Source organism: Aulonocara stuartgranti (genome assembly GCF_965226115.1).
Source record: "Aulonocara stuartgranti genome assembly, chromosome: 3".
In the NCBI taxonomy this organism is placed as follows: domain Eukaryota; kingdom Metazoa; phylum Chordata; class Actinopteri; order Cichliformes; family Cichlidae; genus Aulonocara; species Aulonocara stuartgranti.
In genome coordinates this window covers 50,627,647-50,649,987 of record NC_138941.1, presented here as the reverse complement: position 1 = coordinate 50,649,987, position 22,341 = coordinate 50,627,647, and the positions used below count along the sequence as shown (strand labels likewise).

The following is a 22,341-nucleotide window of genomic DNA, read 5'->3' as shown; positions in this document are numbered from 1 at the left end:
ACTGGGAATAAAAACAAACGGACTGACTGGTAAAAGATGACAAGACTTGACCATGACTCAAGGTTAACCACCTCCACCTAGATAGGATAAAAGGGTGGATGAATTTATGTGGGTTTCTTTTACAGGAGTAGAAGGATGACAAAATATTCGAGGATGAGTGAACCTGTAAATGCCATTTTTGTGTCTTGTGTGGCTTACAGAGGTAACTGCGCAGCGTTACCATTTACATTTTCTTCCCTACAGGGTTACAGTTTTAATGTTTTTCTATTACAGGATTTCTGGGCGGATGTGTGAAGAAACGGTGTTTATAGGTTAGGAGTTGGGGATGCTATTACACTGTATTCTGGTGAGAGTGTTGGGGGAGACACACCCTGTCTTGAAAACTGTGATTCTTTTACAGGAAATGTTTTATAGCACCTATGGAATGAGGATGTCTGACTACGGTCAATGTGCTGCTAATGTTTGCTTTGCTTTGGTGAGAGGGGTGCAGTAGAAAACAGACAAGTGACATGACAACAAGTAATAATAACAGATAACAAATTTGGGGACAGTTTGACCTAGAGCCCACTAACTGGCCATTAGGGGCTCTCTCTCTCTCTCTCTCTCTCTCTCTCTCTCTCTCTCTCTCTCTCTCTCTCTCTCTCTCTCTCTCTCTCTCTCTCTCTCTCTCTCTCTCTCTCATTGCCCAAAGGGTGAATAAAGCAAATTGTGGCAATAATAGTGATTTACTGATTGGAGAAACCTGAACATGATACTTGTCTGTTGAGCTGAATCGTTTATTACTCTTATGATTTTCCGGTGGGACTATGAAGATTTTTTGGTACAGATTGCAGGTTGTTGCTCTTTAACTCCTAGAACACGCCCTTGGCGAGGTGGGGGGAACTGGACCACCTTTCTGTGCCCCATCATCCTCTATTAGACGACATCCAAGCTAAGTAAACATGTCTTGGCCCTTTCCCCCTGAAATGACAGGCAGGCAAAGATGTTGCGTCTTTGTTTGCTTCCTGGCCCTGGGTCTCATTCCCATTGGCATAATCCTGATCTGTGAAGGGCCCCCGACACTTCTGACACCTTCAAGTTCAAAAGCTTCGCCCCCTTCTGACAGTCCCAATCTGACAAATGTAGCCCCTAGGGTCTTGCCCACCACTTCCTCTCCAGTTTTACCATATTCACTTTTGAATGTCCTTAGCAGTTACCGTTCTGAGTTTATTTTACGGTTGATTTATTCTTTCACATTTTCACGTTTATATCTCTCATTATTATAGTATACTCTGTACTCTCCACATTTTTATCATTACTTATGCTTTTTGGTTGCTGAGTTACAGGAACTGTTAATTTTGTGTCACTACCCTGGTTGCACTAACTCGTTGTACCCTTGTGTGCAGGACAGCTGTTACTGCTTTCATCGGGAACCGAGACTGCTTGCAGCCGACCCCTGGGCAGGGTGGTGCCTGGACTCTTTTCTCCTCATCTGCAATGACAGATAAAGACAAATGAAAAGACCCGAGGAGTTTTTCGAGCCAGGCTTCGACACGTCTCTGTGTTCCTTTGATTGTTATTTATTTTTGTGTGTTGACCCATTTAAGATGGGTCAAAAGGGGGATTTGAAGAAAATATAATCTGATCAAACATTATTCAGCTTTAAATATTGTTCAGCTTTAAAGTTACTGTGCAACTGTGTAATAAAAATGTGCTCACGACTTTGGCCTTGAGAGCGATAAGAAGCGATCGCCTCATCCTGCAGGTGAAAGATATCTGCAAGCGAAGAGACTAGAACACCCAAGGCCGATTTCCTTTTATGGAGTTGTTTTTCTGCTAATGCAGCACTTTCCTCACAACCCCCTCCTGTAAGTTTTAGAGAATATATACTCATCCTCACAGCAAATATTTGGAATCTCCTGATGTGAGCTGTGTTGAGAGCTTGTCTCTGTCTCAATAAAAGTTCACTGATTCCCCATCTGCAGCAGGTGTCCGGTTGTCTTCATTCTCCGCCAGCCTGGTTAAGTCAATTCCTCCTTAACATCTAAAAGAACCTATTTAATGAAGGAAGACGGGTTCACTTTGTGTTTAATATTATTCTATTGCTGTTGTTGTTTTTTTTATATCCTTCACCGGCTAGCTAGTTCGGCCGGCTAGCTAGCTCGGCTAGCTAGCGCCGCTTCGCTCAAAAGCACCCAGGCTTGGCTTTCAGTGAGGCGTCTCTAACTCCTTTCACCCCCGATCGCTCCGCAAACAGTCTTTGTCTTAGCTGGACTTATTTTTCGTTTATATGGGCCGATGATGCTGGTCGATGTGGAAAAAATAACTGAGTTGTTCATATACCGGTGGCTAGCTAGCTCCGCGTTAGCCACCGGTATATGTCTCTTCCCCTCGTATGCGGGGAAAGAAACACCGATCGACCGGTGGTGGCTAACGCGGAGCTCAATCGTGGATAAGGGAAACCCAATGCAGGAGAAGCAGGCGGCTGGTGAACTGAATTTCAGGTAAGACGTTATTAACTGCACTCTATTTGGGTCAGATATAAACCGAGTTTAGGTGTAGTTTATTTTCGTTGTGCTGACAGTTACAATAACTGTACTGCGTGCTAGCTAGCACGACGGAGTTTCTATACAGCTGTGCGCGCTAAGTTACTGATGTTGAACTTTATGACAGCCTCCCCTATTTTCAGGCGAGAATGTAGGGGTGTAAACTTCAAATATCTGCTCGTTTTATCAAGAAGTCCCATATTTTATCAAGAAGTCCCATATCTCTCACGATGTTACTGCTAGCGCCGCATGGCAGCTAGCTGGCTAGGGCGGCTTGGCTGACACCTAGGCCGGGCTGACTGATACCCAGGCCGGCTCACGCTCACGTTTCACCGCCGCATGGCAGCTAGCCGGCTAGCCGGCTAGCTGGCTAGCGCGGCTTGGCTGCCACCCAGGTCGGGCTGGCTGACACCCAGGCTGGGCTGGCTGACACCCAGGCCCGCTCACGCTGTCGTGTTATTTTTCATTTATATGGGCTGGTGATTCAGTATGAGTGTCCGGTGAACTGAATGTCAGGTAAGACGTTATGTATATGTAAGGTAGTGACTGGAATAAGTCACAAGGTGTCGCTGTTGAGCTGCATATATGTTGTAAATTTTAGCAATTTTGACCATTTGTCCTCTGCAGGACACCGTAGTTCAGATTTCTCGTTCGCGTGGGCGCCATCTTGGTTCAGTGTTTACTGTGATGTGCAAAGGTAAGCACTGTCAGTGGCGAACTGCATTGGTTTTGTTTAAAAATAAGTGTTCCACTGTGTAAAATAGCGGTTTGTCATTTAAGCCGAGCATATATTTTGTTTATTGAGAGGTTCATGTATTGTCTGATGAGAGTATGAGACAAAGATATACTTTTCTTTCTTACTCTCATATAAAATATTTAGCTTTTATTAAATAGTTATCTGAATCTTACAACCAAAGTTTGTATAATAATACACAAGATTGGCTGTAGACCATTGTTAATCATTCAGAACACTGTGTAAAAATAACAAAAAACAAAAAGTGAATGAAAAGTGCATAAATATTTATTTTACGTGTTTGATGTGTGTGGCAGGGCGTGGTCTGCAGTGCCGCTGCAGGGGAGGTGGACCCACCTCAGCGGCATCTGCAATCACGCCTCTCAGGTGTAAAGTCTGTGCTCTCTCTGCTTTTTTTTTTTTTGTGTATGTGTCGGGCTATGAGATGAAAAGCTACAGCCGGCTGTGTGGGTACAGCAACTATGTGTGAAAAGTGGTCCATAACGTAATGCTTCAAAGTGTGTTCATGCAAACATTGTCGGGTCTGCTTATGAACCTCTGCGCACAGCGTCTACAAATTGGGGCTGTACGAAGTCACCTCATCTTTACACAAAACCGTAAGCTGTCATCTGTGAGGCGCGAGCGGTGTTTGGTTTTACCATAGTTCATGGTGGAGAATGGCTGCTCTGCTGAGTTTTGCTCTCTGTAGCCGTTTGAATGGCAAACTATACTGATTAGCGGCGGCATAGGCACACTTAAAATTTCTTCAGAAATTTTCGCTTTCTAGTTCTCATTATACTTTTGAGTTAAAAGAACATATTCACTTATTAGTTTATTAGATAAGTGTGCATCACTCTGTATCCTTGATCTGCTGTGAATGTCTCACACTGTGTTCTTGACATGTTTTATTGCTGAATCATAAACAGAAGGAGACTCTGTGTCTAAGACAGGGGAGATAGACCACATTCCACACCCCCACCTTTACAAAGAGTAGAGAAACAACAGCCGAGGTCATAACTTAGGCGCCGTAAGGGAGAAAGAATGTGAATGTTTGGGCTTTTACGACTAGGTGGGGGCCACTAGCGGCTATAAGAAGCTGAGTAACACGTCACCATTTCGAGATTTGCGGTGACCCTCTTCAGGCATGTCTCCCCATCATGATGGTCCTTATGCTCTTAAGTGTTGAATTGTATGGAAATAAAGTATTGTTGATTGAGCATAAATACACCGAGTATTGTCCTTCCTTCAGCCCAAAGATTCAAAGAATTGGGAGATTTCAACACTAGCAACACATATTTCTATTTTGTATTTTACTCTCAACAGTGTATAGTTGAATACTCTTGGATTCACTGGCAAACATAAACATTGAGAGGACGCCCTCACAGCAATGTGGCCTCAGCCATAAATCTGCTCTTATTTAATGCACTCTTCCCCTGTCTTTAAATCTACAGGCTAGACTGGAGCACAAGAGGCATTTTTCATGGTAATGGCAGCGTTGCTTGCAAAAGGGTTATCTCCAAATAAGGAGATGCTTGGAAAATTATAGAAGAAGAAACAAATTTTTCGACTCTTTATCACACATAATAAAAAAGTGTTTACTGCCTGTTTGTGACAGCCTATTGTCCCTCTGCCAGTAAAAGGAGGTCCATGGCACCATGTAAAACTAATTTAAAATTCTAACCGTTTTGATAATAAATTGTGAAAAAGTATAATTGGAGCACACGTTATAAAGACCTACAGTACAGTTATCTTTTAAACTCAGTTCTTATATCTTATGATAGCTTTAGCAGCAACCCACACTGAAGCTCAACATGGCCACTGTTTCCAGGCTGCTCAAGCATTACCAGTAGTGTCTGCGCACACATGCATGCAAGCCCCTTAAAAACTTGTGCTATTTATGTGGATGTTCGGGGCTTCCATCACTTCTGCTTTACATCTCACAGCAAACTGGTGTGATTTTCCATAATGTAACCCAGTGTTAAAAACAGGATTAAAAGTATAAATAAATATTGATAAAAACAAAGTTAATTATAATAAATACTGATAAAAAGCATGTAAACATAAGTTTAATTAATATGTACATATGTATATGTAATGTATAAATGGTGTGGGGGCAGGACTTAGTCCTGTAGAGTGTGTTTGTCAGATCCACTGAGCGACCAATCATTGGCCGGTCTGACTCTCCCCCAGTCTGTGCGCTGCTCAGACACCTGTGCGCCTTCATGTGCCAGTCAGATACGCCAGAGACACAGACGGTGAAAGATCAGTTTACCCGTGTGGCGAAGAAGCTAGCTGGATAGAGAAAGTCCTTTTTTCGGCAAGAATAATAAGAGTAATACTGTATTCCAGAGGCCGTGAGCCAACGTGAGCACTGTGAAGCCCCGTGTAGCATTTGTTGCTTTGCATGGTAAGTCCCAGGCAGTACACGTGCGCTAGCATAGCATGCTACTTGCCGCTAGCTCTGATGCTAACTTCCGTTAGCCATTTTGCAATGAAAGTGCCTTTTCTGAGGCTAAAGCAATTAGCACTGAGTCTGCTGCACTTTATACGAGATGTTCTTTAAAGGTTTATGTCACATTACTGTGGTATTGATGTATAATGTATGGTTTTGTGCGAAGTTGTTATGTTAGCACATGTTCCCTTTTCTCATGGTGCTAATTATAGTTCTGCACAATTAAGTATTAACAATGTGAAATTAAGTGCCTTCACCTGCACTTTACTTAGCTGAAACTTGATAGGTCTCAAGCCAATGTGTATTTTTAATGCACTGCTGAGCTATTTTGTATTATTTTAAATGTGTTTCCTATGCACTTTTTCCCTTTGAAATGAGAATAATTTGTTGTACAACATAGAATATTTTGAAAGAAATTTAGAAGCACTACAAGCAACCAGTAGTCATAATAAGTTACAGGCATGATAGCTTAAATGTTGAACTACTGTGTTCTGGCCTGGTCCCCAGGTCAGGTTTTTTCCCTTTGCTTATTTGGATTGGATTGGTTTTGAGGACCTGAGAAGAATCGAGGATCCCTTTTCCAGTACTGGATGGCGAGCCCAGCCCAAAGAGCCGGATGAACTGGTAGATTGTAACTCGACTGGTTACACACACACTGAGTGACTATTGAACATTGAAAGACTGAAATTGACTTTAAAAAAGACACAAAAGACAATATATCCTTGGGTCGACCATTTGTGGGGTTTATTTTATTTTTTTGTTTTCAAGAAGAGCTCTCTACTTTTGTTAAATGTGCACAACTTTAATAATTGCTAATAAATGCAATTGTGTTTTCTACACCTACTGTGTACAAGTCCTCTGTTGTCATACACCCTTGGCTCCTACGAATCTAGAACCTGTCTGATCTGGTCCATATTTCCCTTCTGTCCTCGTACTGTGGTTAAAGGTAACTATATTGCCCGCACTACATGCAAAGAAGGCAAGAAGTAGCACTAACAGGTCTAGTGTTGCACCACCAGTGTTACAATAATGTTTATTAAGAGACGACATCACATCAGAATACAGTTGTCTTGAGTTAGTATTGCCATGATGGTACTAAGTGGGAGGCAGGACACAGGAGTCACAGACAGGGTAATAAACTCAAAGAGCCACCTTTATTGCTGTAGAAAAAATACTCAAACAAAATACAACAATACTAAAAAAAAAACCCCAACAACAATAAAACACTAGAACCGGAAGGATAAAGGTGGAATGCAGGGAAACAGCGCTAACGGACATTACACAAGAATGAGCAGAGGAGGACACAGGACTTAAATACACACATGATAACAATAGGAGGGAATGCCGCTGCAAGTAATACAGACTAACAGGATATGGAAGGCAAAAGCAAACACACCGAACACAGGCAGAATGCTAACCACTGGCTCAACAATGGTATATCGTCATGTACAAAATGTGTACTCTGTATATTTTTATATATTTTATTTATTGTTGACTCTATTTAATTTGTAAAATATGTTTATACACACACACACACACACACGTAGAAAAACATTTAGTATACACATCCAGAAATATTTTTTTTGCATATACTATTATATATTGTACATATATTTATTAGTTTCAGATTTAGCCATTCATATATTTTGCCTGTTTATGTTATTGTATTTTGCACAACTCTGTTGCTTGTGAAGCTCGCACACAAGAATTTCACTCGCATGTGCTGTACCAATGTACCTGCACATGTGATGTGACAATAAAAGTGATTTGATTTGATTTGGTGAAGCCACTGTGGTGCATTTGCGGTGAGAAATGGTCCAGACGATGTACTCTAATAGTGGGCTTTACTGCATGTAATAGAGAGGCCTCCCTTACTACCACTTATATTATAATTTCTATATCACTTTAGGAGCACCTTTCGCTTTATTAAAAGAACCTTGTCTAGCTCTTTATTCAGCATCGCACTTTAAGCCTAGCACAGGAAGAATATTTGCACACAAGTTGGATTTTTCATTGAGTATTTATTGTGTATTTAAAAATCAGTTGGTAGCCTTTGTTACAGGTCCTACTCCTCATCAATAAATGTGGTGGTTGTCTGTGAAGAAGACAGTTTGTGATTGAGAGCAAATAAAGTTTACCAGTAAGGATAACTAATGATAGTGTGTGTGAAAGTCTAGAAATAAAGGTGGTGCAAAGAAGTGACCGTAAGATGTTATTACTCACCTTTCTTTCCCGTGTTCACTCCAGGGTGTTTGGGCAAATGTTTTCCTGGTGGTCCAGAAACATTTAAAGGTTCCAGGAGAGGCCATGGGTTAAAGGAGCGTGGGAAATCTTTTGTGCATAGCTGGACTGGCCATCGGGCATACCGGGCATTTGCTGGCGAATTTTTGTTTTTATGGGCCGATGGATTTTATTTTGTTTTATTTTTATTTTTTTTAGAAAGGGTATATATAATGAAAGGTGTTGGATTGGCCAATGGTCATGATCGACTCTGGGCTGGACCAATTACAGCCGAGGAAGCCGGATGCACCCTCCCCCTTGTTTAGCAATCATGTGATTTTCGCGCATTGCATGCCTGGAACTCGTGGCAAAACAATCCAAGTACCGCATCAAATGCAAGCATTTGCAGCACCGCAAAACGTTCATTCTCCGGTTCCAAACCTTCTTGTTTTTTCTTTGCCGCACAAAAAAGGAATGTACAAAACAAAAGGAGAACAATGCTGGTCCGTACAAAGACAGACTCGACGAAAAGTCAAAGAAAAGATACGAGGAAAAAATCAAAGGAGTGAAAGGGTCAGACCCTTACGAGCACACAGAGTGGACAAAAGACGTTAGCATGCTGCCCAACTTTCACCACGCTCAGATTTATAATTATATGGTTCTTGGAGTTAGTGCATACACTCATGAAGTTTAGTAACTTCAGGTCACTGCAACAAGCCCAGGTACAGTTTACCGACGGATGGGTACAGGACCTTGAAATGCACCGTGTAGAACGAAAGACCATCGTACGAACAAAGGTAAGTTTACCAGTCTCACAAATCGTCGTCATAAATACACATTCGTTAACAGTTTATTAATATAACCTTTGAGCTCAACGGTAATTAATTAGTAGTGGAAATAATTTCTGGTAGCATTACAGAAATGTAGCAGTGACAATAATATTGTATGTTGTAATCGCACTGGACAATTAGTGATACAAAACAACTGTTTTATCCTGTGAATAAAAGTATATGTTTTTGTCAATGTACCATAATAACAGAAGCGAAACGCAATATTGTGTCAGGACAATTCACTATTTATGCACAATAAATAAAGGAGCATAGCGCAACAATTTCTGTTCAGCGCCAGACTTGCTTGTAACCTATATCACCAATTATGTTAAGAAAAATGACGTATTAACTACAACAGAACTCTGACCTTTGTGGGAATGCTTGGAGCAGACTAACATGTGAGCTGGAGTGTTCTGAGACGTTATATTTGGTATATCCAGACCATCCGTTGGCTCTTACTTCGGAAACATGGCTTAAAAAATTTCTCTTCAACGACGTAATCCGATAAAAAAAACGATCTCTTTACCCGTCGGCTTCCCGTGGCTGTCATGCGACCGGCTATTGCAGTTAATAATACAACAGCTTCTTGCCATTTTTTGGGTTTCTTTTTATTGCTGTGTAACTGAGTTCAATTGAAAGCCTGCGTGTGCTAGTACCTCTTGCCACAAGTTCCCAGAATCCTTTGCGGTTTTACCCCTGATTGACGTCACATTTTCAATCTTTATCCTGGTGGGCCGGTCTCTAGTCAAAATGCCCGGGCCGATTTTTTTGTCCCAGTCCAGCCTTGCGTTTGTGCTTGGGTTTTTTTTGGTGTTTTTACAATAAGGGGTATGGTTTAAGGATAAAGTGAAAAATATTTATTAATATGAAAATGTAAAATGTATTTATATATATTTTTATTGAAGTTGATGTATTATATAATGTGGTGGAAGGTCAGGATTTGAGAACTCACCTGTTAATAGAATAATGCTTTAACCTGTGACAGCTGAAAGTATTTAAGACTGTCAGTTGTTATTAGATGCAATGTTTGTGAGCTGTATGGTAAATAAATACCTTGTTCAACTATACTTGTCTTGGTCTGCCTCATAATAAATCCAGCCGCAAAAGGCTGCCCTATTACACTGCACATGTCACATGACAATACAGTTACAGGGGGATTCGGAGTGTGGTCCTGTGATAAATGCTGCAATTCCACTGTAATTATATGATATTTCAATTATTCTCTTTGAATTGGCATTTTAAATATATTTATGCACAAATACTTAACAGTAGGTACACTGGAATAAAGGGTTAGCAAGTCGTTTTCTTACAGAGAAAATACAAAAAATTATTATAGCGACATAACTTTTAAGTAATGTGTAAATAAGTTAACGGAAAATAAGAAATATACATTATAAGTTTTATATATCTTAATAATTCTAGGATACATTTAATTTTACACATACCTTTGGTCAAAATGACAAACTGATGAAATACAATAAAAAAAGTTTGATGCAACATAAAAAAGACAGGTTTCTTTTTCTCATCATGCAACAAAACAGACCCACATCATGTTTTAAGACAACAGAAATCATTTAAAACTATTAAATTTTGTTATTTGAATTCTTTTGGCGGCAGAGAAAGACTGGACCCAGGGTGGTCAAAGCTCAAAACATGATCTTTATTTTACATTCCCGGGAACGGAGACCTGAACACATGAACACACGCTCAGGTCTGAAAGCAGCAGCAGCCAACATGGTCATATATATATACATATATATATATATATATTAGGGGTGCAACGATATTCGTATCGATATTGAACCGTTCGATACAGTGCTTTCGGTTCGGTACGCATATGTATGAACAATACAACATTTGTAATTTATTTTATCAATTTTCCTTCTGACGATGCTGTCTGTGTTGAGCGCTCAGTGAATCTGTGTTCGACTACTCCGCCTAGGCTGCACTGTCCAGCGCAGATCCACTGAGCGCTCAACACAGACAGCATGGAGAAGGAGGAGCGCAGGGCAAGCTAGCGAGACAGAAGTTAAGCTCTCCTTTTAACATGGACCTCCCCCACTCTCATTCAGATCTGGCATTTGGAATTATTTTGGTTTTCATGTGACGTATGACCCTGAAGGTAAGCGAGTCATGGACTAAAGTAAAACAGTATGTTGGATGTGCCATGCAATGCTCAATTACATTGGTGTGAACTAGTGTGTTAGCGCAGTTAGCTCGTTAACGTGTTGGCCGTCTAGCCCCATGCACGGAGCGATCGGCGGTAGCTCGTTAACGGAGATTTGCCGTGTTGTGGCGTTAAGGTCATTTCAACGAGATTAACCTGAAAGCACTAGTGGGAACACAACGAATATGACTGCACATTTACGCCGACATCATCCTAGTGCAAAGACAAGTGGAAGCAGACAAAAAACAACAAGCATGCTACTAACTTTAGCCGAGTCATTTAGACAGCTGTTAGCACATGATTCTCCTTATGCTGCTGAGAATATAGCCCAGAAGAAGCGGATAGTATAGCTTTTATTTTGGAAAGAGCCATTTCTCTGTAATAAACTCTCTTTTCCAAAGATGAGTGATTCCTCAATCAGATACAGGGCTCGCAATATCGCTAGCCCGACGTCCTGGGGCTAGCGATTTTTTTCAGTCGGGCTACCAAAATCTATCTCTTCCCTGCCCGTCGGGCTATTGTAGGAAAAATATATGTCAATGCTTTTGCATTCTTTCAGAAATGTAGCTGGGTAATTATGTCATTGGCATCGGTGAGCCACTGTCAATATGTGACATATTGAAGTCGCGTTTGAATTTGCGCTTGTTTTTTGCTTTCACTTTGCAATCACGTGAACTGTGTATAGAGAGCGACAGCACTGATCTGTGAGTGATGATAATTTGTGCACCAATTCCTCTGACATCGTCTTATTAATCGTTAGCTTACTATGCAAACATGACAAGTGAAATCTCCCGCAGCAAGCTTAAACATGTGAGAGGTTGATCGCGCAGAGAATCGCTGAAATTATGTGAGTGCGTGTGTAAAAGCATTTCAGTTCTGCTGAGCCAAATAAGACAGGTCAGGGTGAAGAAGTGACAGCCAAAGAAAAGCTTACCACAAAACGGAAAAGTTATGACAAATCAGACTATAAGGCAAAAAGAAAGTGCAGCTTTATGGTTTCATGGACAAAAGAATTTCTGTGGCTGCAATATGACGAGCTAAATAACCAGGGCTGCACATAAGTGGTCCGCAGGTGCACATTCACTGTCAAAATAAAAAACACGCACAAGGGTTAGGGTTAAATTTAAAAACTGTACTTTTGAGTTAAAATATATATTTATAATTTTAATAAATGACAAATTAAAAATGCTTGAACATTTTTTTGTATCGAAAAAATATCGAACCGTGACACCAAAGTATCGAACCGAACCGAACCGTGAATTTTGTGTATCGTTGCACCCCTAATATATATATATTTCTGCAGCACGTCACACACTCTAAGTTTGCATCAAAACACTCTGCTTAGTTTCACTTTCTGTCTGCACCTCCTGTGCTGCAACCTAGTTTACACTCAAATCCCAACAAAACACATTTCACCACATTTCAAATAGCTACATTAGAGAAACAGCGCTGCATTGACCTCACTAATTATCATGATGAACAGCCCACTAAACAGCAACAGGTCTTTCAGATTGACCTAGAAGGCAATCTGTTCAGATGCTCTGCTTCTCTTTGTGATCACATGATGACAATAATGCTTGGTCTGTAACATTACATAGATGTTTGCACAGAACAGATAAACTCAATGTTTGCATGACTTTAACGTGACAAAGTTTTCCTCAATTTGATCTTCAATGAACAGTTTGTTTTGTGAGGCGTGCATAGATCTCTAAGCCTTTGTGCATTGTGGCCTTTTATTAAATTCCGTTTATAGTTCTGCTATACATCACACACACATAGTTTCGATATAAACAACTCCTTCTGTGTTACTAGTTCCGCTTTTCTGTCTGGTTTCCTGTGTTTTATTAATATGCCTAAGCAACTCTACCCTAGCTTCCTGTTTTTTAACTTCCCCTAACTGAAGTCTCTGTTGCCAAGGCGACCAGTCACCCTCTGACCTAGTTTTCCTCACAGACCTTACTACAAAGTACAAAAAAACAATATAATCAGAAAATAAGAATATATTTTTATTAACACTCTTAATCATGGGTTTAATTTAGTAAAGTAAATATGGTAAATAGACTGGTTCTTATATAGCGCTTTTCTACTCTTCTGAGCACTCAAAGCGCTTTACACAACTTGTGCATTCACCCATTTGCACAAGCACATTGTTCTAAGTGCTTTCTAAGTAACATTCACACACATTCATACTCCGATGGATGCATCGGAGATCAATTTGGGGTTAATATCTTGCCCAAGGATATTTGGCATGCAGACCAAGGGAAGCCAGGAATCGAACCACCAACCTTCCGATCAGTAGATGCCTGCTCTACCGCCTGAGCTACAGCCACCCCATTAATAATAGCCATTACATTTATGAAACAACAATCAGGAGTTTCTGAAAAGACCATTTGATTAAAAATCAGAAAATGTAAGAAACTAATATCAACAATTAAGACAAAGTCTTTCTACATGCTGGCTGCCAGCTTAAGATAGGCATGTTATTTCCCTTCCCTTCATTCCTCTTCTCTCCAGAGCACACCTCCACCTCTCCAGGTTCTCTTACTACTGATTCCTATTCCTACTATAGATTACAATATCATCTGCAAACAACATATTCAACAGAGACTCTTAACTGACTTTGTATGTCAGTCTGTCCGTCACTACTGAAAACAAGAAGGGCTCAGAATTGATGTAATCCCATCCCCACCTTCAACCCATCTGTTACTCCTTCAGCCATTCGGGAGGGGCTCAGAGTCGCAGAGCCGCTGCTCCTCCACATCAAAAGGAGCCAGTTGAGGTGATTCAGGCATCTGACCAGGATGCCTCCTGAGTGAGGTGTTCTGGGCCTATCCCACTGGGAGGAGGCTCCGAGGCAGATCCAGGACACACTGGGGAGATTATATCTCTCGGCTGGCCTGGGAACGCCTTGGTGTTCCCCGCGATCCAGCCCCGCGATCCAGCCCCGGATAAAGCGAAAGAAGATGGATGGTTGATTGGGGGGATCAGTTGATGATTTATTAACCTATTCTTGAGTGCAAAAGTCTTTCCACACTGATCACAGCTGAATGGTTTAAATCCAGTGTGGATAAGCTGATGTTTTTGTAAGCTGCCATCCTGAGTAAAGGTCTTTCCACACTGATCACAACTGTATGGTTTAAATCCAGTGTGGATGACCTGATGTTTTTGTAAGTGACCATTCTGAGTAAAAGCCTTTCCACACTGATCACAGCTGAATGGTTTAAATCCAGTGTGGATAAGCTGATGTTTTTGTAAGCTGCAATCCTGAGTAAAGGTCTTTCCACACTGACCACAGCTGAATGGTTTAAATCCAGTGTGGATAAGCTGATGTTTTTGTAAGCTGCAATTCTGAGTAAAGGTCTTTCCACACTGATCACAGCTGAATGGTTTAAATCCAGTGTGGATAAGCTGATGTTTTTGTAAGCTGCAATTCTGAGTAAAGGTCTTTCCACACTGACCACAGCTGAATGGTTTAAATCCAGTGTGGATGAGCTGATGTCCTTTTAAGTTACCTTTGGAAGTGAAAGACTTTCCACACTGATCACAGCTGAATGGTTTAAATCCAGTGTGGATGACCTGATGTTTTTTTAAGCTGCCACTCTGAGTGAAAGTCCTGCCACATTGATCACAGCTGAATGGTTTAAATCCAGTGTGGATGACCTGATGTCCTTTTAAGTTACCTTTGGACGTGAAAGACTTTCCACACTGATCACAGGTGAATGGTTTAAATCCAGTGTGGATGACCTGATGTCCTTTTAAGTTACTTTTGGAAGTGAAAGACTTTCCCCACTGATCACACCTGAACGGTTTAAATCCAGCGTGAATGAGCTGATGTTTTTTTAAGTTGGCATTCTGAGTAAAAGCTTTTCCACACTGATCACAGCTGAATGGTTTAAATCCAGTGTGAATGAGGTTGTGTTTTTTTAAGCCGTCACTCTTGGTGAAACTCTTTCCACACTGATCACAGCTGAATGGTTTAAATCCAGTGTGGATGAGCTGATGTCTTTTTAAGTTGGAATTCTGAGTAAAAGCCTTTCCACACCGATCACAGCTGAATGGTTTAAATCCAGTGTGGATGAGCTGATGTTGTTTTAAACAACTATGCCGGGTTAAAGTCTTTCCACACTGATCACATGTGAAGCTTTTGTCCCCACTGTCAATGCTCTGGCGTCTTCTGGGCTGCTTCATAGTGGTAAAAGTCTTTTCCATCCGGTTCACAACTGGTTCATCTGTACTTGCTGGAACTGGTTGGTTTTTGTTTTCTTTGATGCTTTCCCTTCTTTTGCCTATAATGACAAAGAAACAATGACATGCGGTTATAGAATGACAAAACCTACAAAGTGTACAGATTATGACACATTCTTAAAACCTTAATTCAGTTTCAGTTTAACATCGTTAAAAGGTTAAAGAAAACGTATATAGAGACACATTGTAGACACAAACAGAAGACATTAAATATATGAAAAGAGATGTGTGAATTATTTAGCAAAGAAAAAAGATAAATAACTCTAAATATATCTTATATTTTAGACATCTAAAAGTAGCCATCCTTTCATTTGTTGACAGCGCTGCAATCCCTTGGCCTTCTCTCAATGAGCTTCATGATGTAGTCGCCAAGCGCAGTCGCAAAAAAACATCAATCGCTAACAAACAAAAAAGTGGCTCACGTGGTGACCATCCCAGGAAAGGAAGACCAAGAGTCACCTCTGCTGCTGACGATAAATTTATCTGAGTCACCAGCCTCAGAAATCACAGCACCTCTGGTTAGAGCCTAGAGAAATGCCACACAGAGTTCCAGTAGCAGAAATATCTCTACATCACCTGCTGAGAGGAGACTTTGTGAATCAGCCCTTTATGGTCAAATAGCTGCTAAGAAACCACTACTAAGGAAAAGCAACAATCAGAAGACATTTGTTTGGGCCGAGAAACACAGGGAATGGACATTAGACCAGTGAAAATCTGGTCTGATGAGTCAAATTTTGAGATGTTTAGTTCCACCCACTGTGTCTTTGGGCGAAGCAGAAAAGGTGAACGGTTCACGCTGTGAAACATGGAGGAGGTGTGATGGTGTGGAGGTGCTTTGCTTGTGACGTTGTTGGGGATTTATTCAAAATTGAATGCACGCTAAACCAGCATGGCTACTACAGCATCCCGCAGCAACATGCCGCCCCATCTGGTTTGTGTTTAGGTGCACCATCATTTATTTTTCAACAGGACAATGACCCCAAACACACCTCCAGGCTGTGTAAGAGCTAATTTGACCAAGGAGAATGATGGAGCGCTACGCCAGAAAGCCTGGACTCCACAGTAACCCGACTTAAACCCAATCGAGATGGTTTGGGATCATATGGACCAAAAGGGCTAGAAAGTACTCAAGACTGTTGGAAAACCATTTCAGGTGACTACCTGTGAAGCTCATCAAGGGATGCCAAGAGTGCGAGGCAGTAATCAAACCAAAGGGTGGCTAGAATCTAGAATATAAGACATGAGTTATTTTCATTTTTTTGTTTACTTCCTATTTCCATATTTCTTCATTTATAGTTTTGATGCCTTCAGTGAGAACCTACAATGTAAACAGTCATGAAATGAAAGAAAAGGCATTAAATGAGAAGCTGTGTCCAAACATTTGACCAGTGCTGTACTAAGATAGAAAGACAAACAGTACACTTGGCTCAACCTGGCTGCAGCGCCGTAAAGAAACCTGATGTTGTTCCTTACTTACTAAGATTTCATTACTTTCAAGAGGGCTTTTACTTTTCCATGTAAAAAGAAGATCTTCTAAATTAGTCTTCAGTGTAGGTGTACTTATAAGTTCTTCCAGGGAGTCGAGATTCTCTGATTTGTTGACTTCTTTTTCAGAGCAGCCACATTGTGCAGAGGATGTAATGCTATTAACAAAAGAAGCTCTATGCGATCATCAGATGGAATAAAGTAAGCGACAGAGGATAAACAGAAGGTACAAGCGAAAACACAAATTAGCTAAGAGAGAAACCCTGTAGACAATGATGGAGTTAGGCAACCAATGCAGTTATAATTTACTCACTGTGGATCCCTCTCTGAGTAACCCGAATTAAAGATCCACCAGGAGAGAAGGAGGCAAGCGTGCCGATTTTGTAATTAGACTACGACGAGTAGAGAGAGTGGGGTCACTTACATCCTCTTTCCGGCATGTTACTCCCGTCAGTCAGCACGAGTACACGTTCTTTGTTTACAACGATCAACGAGAGCGTATATCTTTCCAATCACGCATCAGAAACAGAAACGCGATCTGCTGGAGACCAGAGGGGCACAGCCACACGATCTTTGCCTTAGACGGCTTAAAAAACTAAAGGTCCTCGTGGAAGATAAAACGTTTGATGACTGTAGTTATACTCTTACTTCCTTACGCCTACGTTCTGCTTTTTACAAGCGCTACTACTTCTTCTTGTTTAATGTCGATTGGCAAGCAACGTTTCTGGTGCATTACCGCCACCACCTGCACAGGAGTGTTGATAGGGGACACTAACTTCCTGCGAATTCTTTCATCTTTACTGTTCTGCCATCTTCACTTGATTTTTTTAATTACTGTTTCATTTCTCCTTTAGTGAGTAGTATCATTATATCAATTTGACTGCTTTATGTAGCTTGTTTTGCATATTTGCGTTCCAGCTCTAAAATTTGAGGCTCCCCCATTGGCCCCTCCCGTCAAGATTGTCTTATGCTTGTTTTCATTTTAATAAACGTGAACAGCAGAGAGAGGAAGACACACTACAAATCAGATGAAACAATACATTGTAATTTTTCCTGCATATACAATTTTACAGTCATTCACACCATGCCACTAATAACCAGCTCGCAAAGTAAAACATAATAATAATAATAATAATAATAATAATAATAATAATGGATACTTTATTGATCCCCATGGGGAAATTACTTGTTTTTCTCTGCATTTGACCCATTCACTCAGTGAAGCAGTGGGCAGCCCACTAAGCAGGCGCCCGGGGAGCAGTGTGTAGGGACGGTACCTTGCTCAGGGGTACCTCAGGGTAGCCGTTAAGTGGATTCGAACCGCCGACCTTCCGATCATGGGGCGACCACTTTACCTACTGAGCTATCCCTAATAAAAACAAACCAACAAACACAAAACACCAGAAATTATGATAAAGACTTATAATTGGCACAATTTGTGTTTTCTAAATTCTATTACACACATATACGCAAAAAGTGAACGCAAGGGCCCTCAGTGCCCCTGCTTGCTGCTGCTGCGCTGAAGTCTCAAACACAACCTGTCAAAAGGGAAAGGGGGCGGGAAGCACCCAAAGAAAGAACATTTCATTCATAATGTTTTCAATCCAAGCCCAGTGTGCATTGATTATTTTTTGTGGTTTGTGCGAAATCCCAGAAAGAAAATAAAACCCTATAAAATGGTCAAGGTCTATTAGGTTATGTTATGGTGATTCTCGGGTTGAGTGTCATCAGATGCTCAGTATAGGAAAAAAAAGAAAGGAGAGGAGAAGAAACGATCAAAACATCCAGGTAATCAGATGTGTCATCGGATAATGGTAGGTATGGGGCGTTAAATGGGGCATTTAAACTTCATTTCATTTCATTTCAAAACAGCATTAAGACCGTGGACCAGACCTTTTATTAGAAATTCAATAAATACTGGCATTAATAGGGATACACTCATTTCCAGCTGGTGGCGATAATGCTCCAATAAACGAAGAAGAAGAAGACGTGCCAGTCATCATAATTGTTATTTTCCATGGCATTTTTTCTTAAGCGGGTTAAAACCATCACCTTTGTCTATCTGTATCTGAAAGTGCCACAGGACTAGGGCTGTCCCAAACACACTATCAGTTGTGCTCATCTTGCTGATGTATTCATGGATGTTTGTTGTTTCATCCTGAATAGTGGTTCTGACACTGCAGCATCCTTCATTTCATTTAGTGTAAAGTCTCAGAGTGCTGGATTTGGATTGAAACTTTCCATACATGTTAAAGAGCTTTCTTATCTTGATGCCAGTGGCTTCTTTCTCTTCTTTTAGCCTACTGATTATCCCAGCAGGGGTACAGGTATTAATTGCCTGGATCCTATTCTTCCCATTCAGCTAACAACAGGCCATCCTTCAAAAGTCTTTGCCTCACTGTGTGTGCAGATGAACTCACACCTGCCTGCTGCCATTCCTGAGCAACTCTACACTTGTGGCACCCATATCCCGCAGCTGAATCCTGTTTAGGAGACCGTTCTAAGCCTTGCTGGACTTTCTTGAGCGCCCTGAACCTTCTTGACAACAATTAAACCTGTTTCTTAAAAGTTCTTGATGATCCCATAAATGGTCGATTTAGCTGCAATTTTAGTAGCAACAACATCCTTGCCTGTGAAGCCCTTTTTATGCAACACAATGATGTTGCATTGCAGATAACCATGGTTAACAGGAAGAACAACGATCTCAAACATAATCCTCACTATTATTCTAACTCAGTCAGCATAACATAATAATCTTCAGCCTTGTGCTCGTCAACATTCTATTGTTTGTATTGTTTGTTTATTGAAATTATCTCAGCATGTCTTTTTATGGTAGTGATAAATGCAGTGGAAATAGGTTTTTTGGGATTAAGTTCATTTTTATGGCAAAGAACTTTGCAATTCATCTGATCACTCTTCTTAACATTCTGGAGTATTTGGAGGATTTTCCTTCATTCGGCAGAAACTGCTTCTTTGTGCTACCTGATGCTCATGGCGTGTTTTACTGCCTTACTTTCAGTTAATGTATTTTGTTTTGCACTATGCATATTTTATATGCCATTAGGTCATTTATTGTAAAAATTCTCATGTAGGAACTATTGTACTGCATTTTCGTTCCACTGGTGCACCTGAGGGAGATGCACGCCCATGTTGATGTGTGAGCATGGCAAGTTGAAGCAAGAGACGCCAATTTAATTCTGAGAAAGTTGTTTCTTAAAAGTATCTGTAAAGTGCTCATTTCTGCCTCAAAGCATGGGTCAGCCAGCGAGGTATGTTTGTATGTTATATAGATCATTTTATGTCTTTATTTCACTTGTCTTACTATTTCATTGGATTTTATGTTATGTTTTAGTTCGACGGTGGCGTAGTTTGTGATCAAGGTGAAGCTGTAACAACCCCAAGACCTTACAACTAACATTAAAGCCAACTTCATGCCATCAGTAAAAGAACTCTTTATTGACTTTAAGAAGAGGTAGAAGTGATAGTCGAACTCGGACCTGCATGATTCCCGGCCCCCTGGTGGCAACATCGTGCCAGTGCACCAAGGACCAAGCTGCTGCAAATGTTAATGGACACACAAGTTCACAGTTGCTTCTTCATAAAGATGTCCAGAAGCCAGACATTAAAGTTTATGTTTGGAAAGATGACACAAGGAGGGAGAAACAATAAGGAACTGTGTTAAGCCTGACAACAACAGCATCACAAGTTAGCAAGAAGGGAATTAATGCACCCAAGTTCACAATTCATTACTCAAGTCAAGTTAAAAGGAGATTTTGCATCAACAAATAAGTGCATTACAAGAAAAACAAAATGGCAGACACAAATGAGACAGAAATTGAAGCTCCCAGTGCAGAACAAGCTGCAAGGCAAGTGGATGAAACCTCTTTAGAACATACAGTGCAAATGGAGCAACGTAGAAGTGAAAGGCCTCGCATGCTCACAGAAAAAGGAAAAGAATTCCATAAAGAAAGGTTACAAGGGTTGCAACGTCGCTTTGACAGTATTTATGACAGATGGAAAGCATTAATCAAGGTGGCAAAAAAATCTGTTATAAAAGGAGATCCACCTGACATTCTTGAAGGTCACATGAACGTTGTACAAAGAGAAGCAGCCGAGCTTAATGATATTTATGATGAATACAGAGCAATGGATGGACCACCTCATGATATGCGTTCCAAGCTAGACAAATGCACATCAGTGACTACAGTAGTTTTGCAAAAGATCAAATGTCACATTAAAGGAGAAACTCAAGAGGAGATTGTATGGCCTGATGCAGGCTCTGTATTTACATCCTCCAGCTCTGTTAGTGCCTCAGTTCATAGTCCATTTAAAGCCAATACAGTTCTTTCTAATGGTTCCTCCTCCAAAAAACAAAAAGCTGCAGCAGAGTATGAAGCCACAAAGGCTGTGCTTCAGATAATGACGGAACAAGAGAAGTACAGAGAAAGAATGCAAATGCTTGAAGAAGAAGACAAACGCATATCCGCAGAGCAAGCAGCTGCTGCAATGTCACAACGTCTCCTAGAGGAAAAGGAGGAAACTGAGCGCAAGCTACAAAGAGAAAAGGAGAAAGCGGCCGTGATAAAGAGACAACAAGAGGAAAGTGCTGCAAGGAGAAAGTCAGTTGAGGACTTTAGAAGAGAAATTGAAAGATTGGAAAATCTGAAAGGACTCAAGGCAGCACAAGCAAAACTACAAGTTTATGAGGAAGACTACGTTTCAGTAAAGCAAGAAAGAGTCACTCTAAACCCTGCAAACTTACAGGTAACGGAGTCCAAGAATACTGCTAATCAACCCTTACAACCACGAAGAGAGTTAAATGTCACTTATGAGAACACAGGTGAGCTTGTAAGGGTTTTGGCAGAAGCTATGTCAGCTAATAGACTGCCTATTCCAGAACCCTCGGTATTTAGTGGGGATCCACTTAAGTTTAAGCATTGGAAGGCATCCTTTCAGACTCCAATAGAGAGAAAGAACATTCCCACTGCCGAAAAGATATTTTTTCTACAGAAGTATGTTGGTGGCTGTGTTAAGGAAGCCTTAGATGGCTATTTTCTGATTGGCTCTGAAGACTCATATGAGGCAGCATGGAATATGCTCAATGAACGTTATGGAGAGCCTTTTGTCATTGCTAAGGCCGTTAGAGACAAGTTACACACCTGGCCAAAGGTCACACGAAAGGATAGTGCAGAGCTAAGAAAGTTTGTGGACTTTTTACAAAGCTGCCAATCTGCAATGACTAATAATGAGAATCTGAACATTCTCAATGATGGCATTGAGAATCAAAGACTTGCTGCTAAACTACCAGATTGGTTAAGTAAGAGGTGGAACCGAAAGGCTACAGTGTACCAGCTGGAGCACAAAAGATTCCCACGTTTCAGTTACTTTGTAACATTCCTGTCAATGGAGGCAAGTATCGCATGCAGGGCCGGCCCGTGGCATAGGCCGTATAGCCAAATGCTAAGGGCGCCGTCCATCAGGGGGCGCCACGCCAGTGCCACAAATGTTGAAAAAAAAAAAGTTGGTACTATTATTTCTAAATACAAAAAATAATCCCACGTTAATTAAAATGCAAAGTAAAGCTTATTTAATAGAAATATTATTTGTTACAACATTACCCCCCCCCCCCCCCCTCCCCGCACGGTGCGCCCCCTCCCTTCCCGTATCATGGTTCCTTTTGGACG

The 22,341-nt window shown here is 40.9% G+C and overlaps 1 protein-coding gene across 3 annotated transcripts; it reads right to left on the bottom strand.

The window, feature by feature from the left end:
* Positions 1-10,782: 10,782 nt before the first annotated feature.
* Positions 10,783-17,600, bottom strand: LOC309703800 (uncharacterized protein). 3 transcript variants are annotated; one of them, XM_082528709.1, is made up of 3 exons: positions 17,082-17,600; positions 14,212-15,213; positions 10,784-13,674 (listed from the first exon to the last, which is right to left on the bottom strand). In XM_082528709.1, exons 1-3 carry the CDS (start codon positions 17,095-17,097, stop codon positions 13,658-13,660), a joined length of 1,035 nt encoding a protein of 344 aa, XP_082384835.1. In that variant the 5' UTR covers positions 17,098-17,600; the 3' UTR covers positions 10,784-13,657. The 3 variants fall into 3 exon arrangements, with proteins under 3 accessions (XP_082384834.1, XP_082384835.1, XP_082384833.1); XM_082528708.1 differs by having other exon boundaries at positions 10,783-15,213; positions 16,971-17,600; XM_082528707.1 differs by having other exon boundaries at positions 10,784-15,213.
* Positions 17,601-22,341: the final 4,741 nt, after the last annotated feature.